General features: G+C 38.3%; 1 protein-coding gene across 1 annotated transcript; it reads left to right on the forward strand.

Moving 5' to 3' along the window:
* Positions 1–1,219: 1,219 nt before the first annotated feature.
* LOC129397748 (NADH dehydrogenase [ubiquinone] iron-sulfur protein 5-like) lies at positions 1,220–7,320 on the forward strand. The gene is made up of 2 exons (XM_055112235.1): positions 1,220–1,569; positions 7,161–7,320. Exons 1-2 carry the CDS (start codon positions 1,220–1,222, stop codon positions 7,318–7,320), a joined length of 510 nt encoding a protein of 169 aa, XP_054968210.1.
* The last annotated feature ends 967 nt before the right edge of the window (positions 7,321–8,287 follow it).

An 8,287-nucleotide genomic window follows, 5' to 3' on the forward strand; every position in this document is an offset into this window, starting at 1 on the left:
ATCACTTGAGCCCAGGAGTTTGAGACTAGCCTGGTCTCAAGACGGCAAAATCTCGTCTCTGCTAAAAATACAAAAATTAGTTGGGCATGGTGATGTGCACCTGAAGTCCCAACTACTTGGGAGAATGAGGTAGGAGGATTGCTTAAGCCCAGGAGGTTGAGGCTGCATTAAGCCATGATTGTGCCACTGCACTCCAGCCTGGACAACAGAGCGAGACCCTGTCTCAAACAAACAAACAAAAACAAAAATCAAAACAAAACAAAAAACTGACAAAGAACAACGCAGACATTAAAAAAAAAGATCTCTCAATCTGTCTAGCTCTAAAAATCTTAGCTTTTAACCTTTTAAACATGTTATTACAATGTTTAAACCCTGGTTTCTCAATTATCGATTTTATGCCAAGATATTTAAGCTAATATGTTGCTCAATTCTGGTCACTGTATACAAAGATAAATTGACATTTTTCTCCCACTATGCAATTTTTAGTATCTGTTTCTACTTTGTAGCTTTGGTAGATAAATGGCTTTTACTTGGGATATTGGGAAACGTTTGGGGGAGTATAAGATGCAAAGTATATAGTAATGTACTGGAATCACTGGGGAAGCATTTTAAAAATATATCAGCCGATGCCTCTGAACAGATCTATCATATCAGATAGGTATGGCACTATCCAGGGTGGGTGGAGGCTATCAGAAGGAGGCTGCCCTGGCCTGGGTACATTCAGAAAAGTTCCCCAGCTGAACCTGCTATGCTCTAACCCGGATGAAAACTGCAAGAGGCCCCTGTCCAAGCCCTCTCCAAGAGGCCCACCCTCACAAGCTGTCTCACATTCTGGAGACTTTTCATGTTGTAGATATTACCTGACAGTTACAAAGTTCAATGAGAGAACTGTTTTCCTCCATCCGGGTAGTAAGGCACCTGATCATTAATTTGGGGGCAGCATTATTGTGCTGTCTGTGGTTAACTAAAATCTGTAAATTTTTTTTTCTTACTGAAACCAAGATTAGAGTAAGTCATCCCCTTTAGGCTTGTCTATATTAAATGTATCTAATTTGGGTACATTATTCCTGTGTGTTGAGCTCTTTGTCAAAATGGATTTAGCAATCTAAGATATTAGTGAACTATTCTTTTCAGGTTTGCGTCATATAAAAATTTGAAAAGTAGAATCATCCTGAAGCAGCGGCCAGAGAAGAGACAAGGGCACTAGCATCAGAACGCCATGCCTTTCTTGGACGTGCAGAAAAGGTTTGGCCTTAACACAGATGGGTGGTTGACAATCCAAAGTGCTGAACAGCCCTACAAGATTCCTGCTCGACACCATCCTTTTGAAAAAGAATGGAGAGAATGTGCACATGGAATTGGTGGTATTTGGGGAGAGAAAGAGTGCAGAATAGAATATGACTATTTCATAGAGTGTATACTTTGGCAGAAAATGATGATATGTGTGAGTATCATCAGGAAGCAGTGGAATAAGCTGATAAAGGAAGGGAAGTACACCCCTCCACCTCACCACGTGGGCAAGGGGGAGCCTCGGCCCCTGAGCAGAGTCCCACAGTGCTGGGACTACAGGTATGAGCCACTGCACCCAGCTGTTATAAAATATTTTTCAGCTTTATTTCCTTCACTAAAAAATTGGGATAGTAATACCAATCTCAAACGATTATTGAACATACTGAGATTTTATATGCATATACACACAAACACATACATATATAACATATATAATTTATATGCATATATACACAAACCAATACATATATAACATATACAAAATTTCCTCTAGAATAGTATCTGACATGGTAAATATTCAATGAATAGTCTCTATTATTAATAACTACTAATTATTGGCTAATAATTATTAATGGCTAATAATTATTTAATACATTATTATCTTTGAGGATATTGTGAGAGAATTTGATCAATATATGTCTTTCTATGCCAGAATGTTATCTCATAAAAAAAATGAGATGTATTAGTCTTAGCTTACTTTGTAGACCATTATGATTGATCACCGTTAGTCTCATTCTTTTTTTTTTTTTTTTTTTTTGAGATGGAGTCTCGCTCTGTCACCCAGACTGGAGTGCAGTGGCGTGATCTCGGCTCACTGCAACCTCTGCCTCCCGGGTTCAAGAGATTCTCCTGCCTCAGCCTCTTGAGTAGCTGGGATTACAGGTGTGCACCACCAACGCCCGGCTAATTTTTGTATTTTTAGTAGAGATGGGGTTGCACCATGTTGGTCAGGCTGGTCTCGAACTCCTGACCTTATGATCCACCTACCTTAGCCTCCCAAAGTGCTGGGATTACAGGTATGAGCCACCGCACCCAGCCAGTCTCTTATTCTTGAGTTAATATAATACACAGTTTTAATCTATTCATATTTCTCCATTTGTGAAATCTGGCTGAGGTTTTTATGTTTCTTTCTCTCTCTTTGGAGACAGAGTCTCACTATGTTGCCCAGGCTGGAGCCCAGTGGCTGTCCACAGGCCTGATCCCACTACTAATCAGCATGGGAGTTTTGACCTGCTTGGTTTCTGACTTGGGCCTGTTTACCTCTCCTTAGGCAAACTGTGGTCCCCTTCTCCTAGGTCACCATATTGATGCCAAACTTAGTGTGGACACTTAATCAGCTTAGTGCACTAGAGTCCTGGTGCGCTAGAGTCTTAGTGTGCTAAACTCCTGGACTCAAGCAATCCTTCTGGTTCAGCCTCTTCAGTAGTTGGAACTACAGGCACACTCCATAGCACCCTACAGTTTTTTGTTTCTATACATGATGAAATAGAATAAAACCTTGCTTTTCTTAAGCCTAGTATTAGGTATATCCCAAGTACCATCTGCCATTGCTGAGAACCCAGAACTAAATAAACAGTTGAGGAGATGAGCTTTCATTTATAGCTTTACTTGTGAAAGGTTGATCTGGCTTTAGTTTTCTTTGGCCGTCAGTTTCTAAAAGTTCTGAAAAAGTTTGTTTCCCAATCGAGTTAAATGAAATTAGCTAGAAAGTTTTGACTGTTGCTAAGAAGTCAAAAAGAAAAAACTGTAAGAGATTTTGTTGAAGTCAAGAAATCAAATTATAAGAATATGATTGGTGTTTTTAATTCAATAATTTTGCACAATGCTATGTTTTCTTGTGGACGAGAGGTTAAAGTGACATTAGAGATTTATCTCAGGTTAAATAAGATTTCATTGCTTTTGGGTAGTGAGTAGACATACAGAAGGGTGTTCATTTAATCTCCAGAGAAAGTTTAAATGGGTTTCTGAGTGTGCCAAGAGATAACCATTCGGGTTTAGTTTATAAGCAGGATTCCTTAGCCATCATTTTTATTTCCCTTTTTATAGTTTCTAAAATAACATTAGCTCTAACATGTCTAACAATCTCAAGAAGATATATCTTAGTTTGTGATATGCACTCTCTGTAATGGTTTACCATCACTTTAGACTTCAGGAATAAGGTTCAGTAATTTTAAAACTCAATGCCGTGACATAGAAAACCACTGGCATTATTAACTTTCAAATCAATCAGGAGAGTAGAAGAATGTTTTAACAAAAGAGCTAATGGCTGTTTTCTTTAACCTATGGTTGGAATAATTAAATAACATGGCCTTTTCATCCAACACTAAAAGGAAAATGGAGAGTCTGATATTTTATATCTGAATCCTGTAGAGGATATCATTGGCACATGTGTAATAGGTTTCAATTTTATTCTTCTTTTCTTAAACAGATATTCTTCATAGCAGCACCATATGATTCTTATTATTTAACATTTATTTAGTAGTGGCAATAGATTTGACTCTGCATTGAATATCAGAGAGTATGAGTAATTCCTTCCTGGTGGGCATAGTATAAAAATCAGGCAAACCAAACCTCAATATTAAGAGATAATTATCCACGATACGAGGCAGAGGCAGAACATGACACAGGTGCTCTGCTCTTTCAGGAGGCATCTTAAACGAAAATGGAGGCGAAAGTGCCTACACCCTAGTGCTGTCATCTGGAATACTGGTGAAACAACCCCCTAAAGCTGACTTAAAAGGCACAGCTGAATTGAGCACAAAGAGAAACCAACCGGCTTGTGGATGTTACTGTGCCTTCAATGAAACTTTAACTCAATATTATGATGATTTAAAAGCAGACGTGATTTTCCTAGCATTGCTACAGTTTCGACCACCCAGCTATTTTGCTCCTTTGTGATTTTGAATGAATTATTGATAAGGAATACTTCAAAGGTGTGCAAAAAATTATTTTGCGTTTAGTGTTTATAAAACAGTGATGTTGATGGAGGGAAAAAGAAAACCACTGTCAATATTTCTCTGAGACTAAACAATAACAAAGTGCCTTCAGGATTCATTTTAATGAGAAATACTGGTGTGGCTCTGTGGAAATCTCGGGACAGGCAGTGCACACTAGCAAATTAATTATAGGTTGGCAGCCAGGCAAATGTAGGAGGCTTACGGTGGCACTGTAGAAAATAAATATTATTTTAATCAGCAATACTGGCTTATTTCCTCAAAGGTAACATCAACCTTTAAATGTACAAGTCACATATATGTAGAAAACTATTTCAAAACAAGGGGTGCGTGGCTTTTCTGCCTATTATTTTCAAGTTAGTATTTGCACAAGGTTTCCTCAAAATAAAGCACAACTGATCCCTTAGTCTTGTCCACGGTCAGAGAACAGGGTTATCATTACCGACAGCATTTTATCTAAGCCTGACTCTGATCTGTGCTGGAGGAGACATTGACTTTCATGATGGTTTTATGGATCGATGATTCAGGTGGTTCTCCAGATAGCTCTGCTGGATTCCTGGGCCCTGTTTGCAAGTCAAAGCTGCATCTCCTCCCCTAGGTGGAATTTCTCAGTTCAAGGATTCACTTCTTAGCTGCCTCCAGCTCCTGCAGTTGGCAGCTGACGGGGCAGCGCTGTTAATGCAACCAGAGTGTTCAAAGCGGCAGGTGATAAGAGACGCTGGGATTTTAACAGCATAATGAATTAATTCGCAAACTCACTGAGCACAAATGATAACTTTGGTACAATTTCCAGTTGCAATTAGGAGGGGACTGCATTGTTTTACAGGATAAAGGTATTAGTCCTGATTCTTGTAATGTAATGTGTAGTATACTGGTATCTTTGAGGAAAAGCTAGTTTCTGGATGTGTGAATTTGCCCGTGACCAACTCCTGAAATGGATGCAAATTAAAATGAGTGATTTCTGTGATAGTGAATGTGCTGTAGTGTAGCCTCTATACCCAGATTCTTAAGAGGGGGCTGGCAGAGTCTCAGAATTTCATTTTGCCTCAACGCTTATCCAAAAGCAGCATAACCAGCCCCTGTTCAAATGTATCCCAAACTTTTATTATATTTTGAGTTCATCCAGCCTGAGCATGCAATCTTCATTTTGTACTTCAACCTGTAACTATTTCAGTGGCTGCCTTCAGAATCAACAAATTTGAGATAACTTTTAATTTCTGCATCCATTGTGGAGAAGAATCATTCATATCTTCACCCATTATTTCTGGCGTTCCTCCAGAATATTTCTAGCAGAAGAAATACAATTTTAAATACCAAAGTCAAGTTTTAGAAAAACGAATTCTACTTTTATCAGGATTTGATTGGCATTATCAACAGTATTTTCAAAAAGAAAATTTTGAGTTTGTGTTAATGAAAATGTATGCTAATGTCTTTTTAAGAATTATTTGCCATTATTTTTCTCTTTAGATTGTTATACTACTAAAAGTAATCAATAAAATCTATTGTTACCTGTAGAATGCTCAGATAAGTACTAGGTATACATGGCTAATTAAAAAATACCATTTGATGATAATAGTGGTGATAGACATAATGATAAAATACTTGTTCTTTCAGATGACTGACTTATGCTGAAATGATATATTCATTCAATACAATGAATATTCAATGCAATTTAATAAATATTCATTGGACACCTGTGCTAGGCCCTAGGGATATTAAGATGAGAAAGATTCAGTATTTTGGGAGATTATATTGTTACAAATATTCCCTCCTTTTCCTATATGAGGATTGTACTTCCTGCTTGTGGCCATGTACCTTGCAGTGTGTCCTGAGGGAAGGGAATATGTATACTTCTCTATTCTTGGCCATGTGACTAATTTTAGCCAATGACCTGTGAGTGGACATGACTCATGCTACATCTGAGAGGCATTGTGTGTTTCTAGCAACATTCTTACTTTTTTCTCTCCTCTTGAGAATGGCATATCTCAAAAAGGAGCTGCTCCTAATCTGAAACACAACCCTGACTTTAATCTCAGTCCTGGAAAGAAAAGATTAAACAAAGCCACAGCAGTTGACTATGGCTGCCAATATGTAACATGTCTGTTGTAAGTTGCTGATACTTTGGAAGTTGATTTTTCACCATAGTGAAGCTAACTAAAACACTTTACATGGCATTAAACTACAGTACCTTAATTCTAAGGCACTAAAAGTTGTGATAAACTGCACAGAAATTTATGACCCAAAAAAGAAATAGTTCTAGTCCAAGAATCCTACAAGCTCAAGTTATGTAACATTGTCGAGATGTACTGTGAGCAAATTACATCTGGGTTGTTCTGGCCAGATTTGGATACTGAAAAATTTTAGTGAATTAATTGTGCATCTATCTCCATTGAGTGTTTAGGTTACCAAAAGGAATAACTCTGCCATAATTTAATTGTCCTAGATGTATGGATCTGGTCCAAGTCAGTTGGTAGTTCAAAGTCAAAGCTGCCATGCTTTGTTTATCCAGTGGAATGAAAATTAAGGCTTTTCTTCAGGACAGTTAACATGCCAGAGATATATATCCACCCATTCCTAATATCTCTTGATGCTTCTCAATAATTAGATATCAACAAGCATTTGCATCTCTCCTCTCTTTCTCCTCCTAGGGTCTGGGTTATCGTGGATGGAGAGGACTTCTGCCTGAATAGAAAAAATAGACATTGTGTGTTTTGTCATTTGTGTGTTTGCCTGCATCTGAGAGAGAGAGAAAGAGAAAGAGAGGGAATAAAAGGTTTAACTGAGTTCGCACTGTATTATACTTCCTTGAGAGTTCTCTTATACACCTGAAAATATCAGACACCAGATGAAAATCCCATGATATTGTAAGGAAAAAAAAGATTATTTAACATATTTATTTTTGTTGTGTCTTTTCAGAATGTTTTCCTATACACCCTTTGCCAACTGCCTTTCCTTAGACTTAGATGCCGGGACACAGGCTGTGGTAGACATTGCTAGTGCTCCCCTGTGTTTGGCCCTCTTTGTTGTCCTTTGGAGCATGGCACACTCCATCTCCCACTGCCCCACAGCTGGGTAGGTCATGTGATGGGTTCTAGCCAATGGACCCGAACAGGGGTGATACAGTCACTCTCTGGGCACGGCTCTCCAGAACTCCTTTCTCTTGTCGCAGTTACCTTGGAAAACTCATGTTGAGAGGCCAGTGCCACCAGATGGAATTTGGACAGATCCCGACTCACTGCTTGGACCTGCAAAAGACTTTTTGGGAGCAAGACATATGTTTTTATATATTATTTTTACTGTACCATAGTCTAAGACAACCTATGATTTCTGAACACTTGTCACTTTTTTGCCTTGGAATTAGTTGCCTTTTCAAATCTGTCCTTCCTTCCTTCTTTTCTTTCTTCTTCCTTTCTTCCTTCTTTTCTTTATTCCAAAAGTATTTATGAAACCAGAGTCTATGCTGGGATTACAGTGACAAACAGTAGAGCCACACTACTGCCCTTATGGATTTATAGGGGAGTGAGAATAACTCACAATGAAAACATTTTTTTCCCTGTACCAACCACTCTATCAAACTATCTCATTTAATCCTCATAACAACACTGTGAAATAAGACTTATTATTATCTCTATTTTATAGATAAGGAAACTGGCCTTCAGAGAAGTAAATGACATATCTTGAATCATACAGACAGTGAAGGGCAGATTTGGGCTTCAAACCTGAGCTGCTGATGCCAAAGCCTCGGTGTTATACACCAGGCTATAATAAGGAGTAACTTTTGGTTATCTGGAGAGTTTGATGCAAACTCATCATTATTATTATAGATCTGTCAAAATTAGAGATTTCTCTCCTCTTTGGGCAAGAGTTTGTACTTTGATATTTTGATCATAATGAAAAGGGTATCAAGAGAGTGGGACCAAAGAGTTCCATTCCCCTTACTCTCTGTCTAAAACAATGCCCAGCCATATTCCAATATTGCCCTCAGTGCTTTCATCCCTCTCTTTAAGATGGGATTCCTCATTTGTGCGAACAGCTTCATGAAT

Source organism: Pan paniscus, chromosome 1, assembly GCF_029289425.2.
Source record: "Pan paniscus chromosome 1, NHGRI_mPanPan1-v2.0_pri, whole genome shotgun sequence".
NCBI classification, from domain to species: Eukaryota; Metazoa; Chordata; class Mammalia; order Primates; family Hominidae; genus Pan; species Pan paniscus.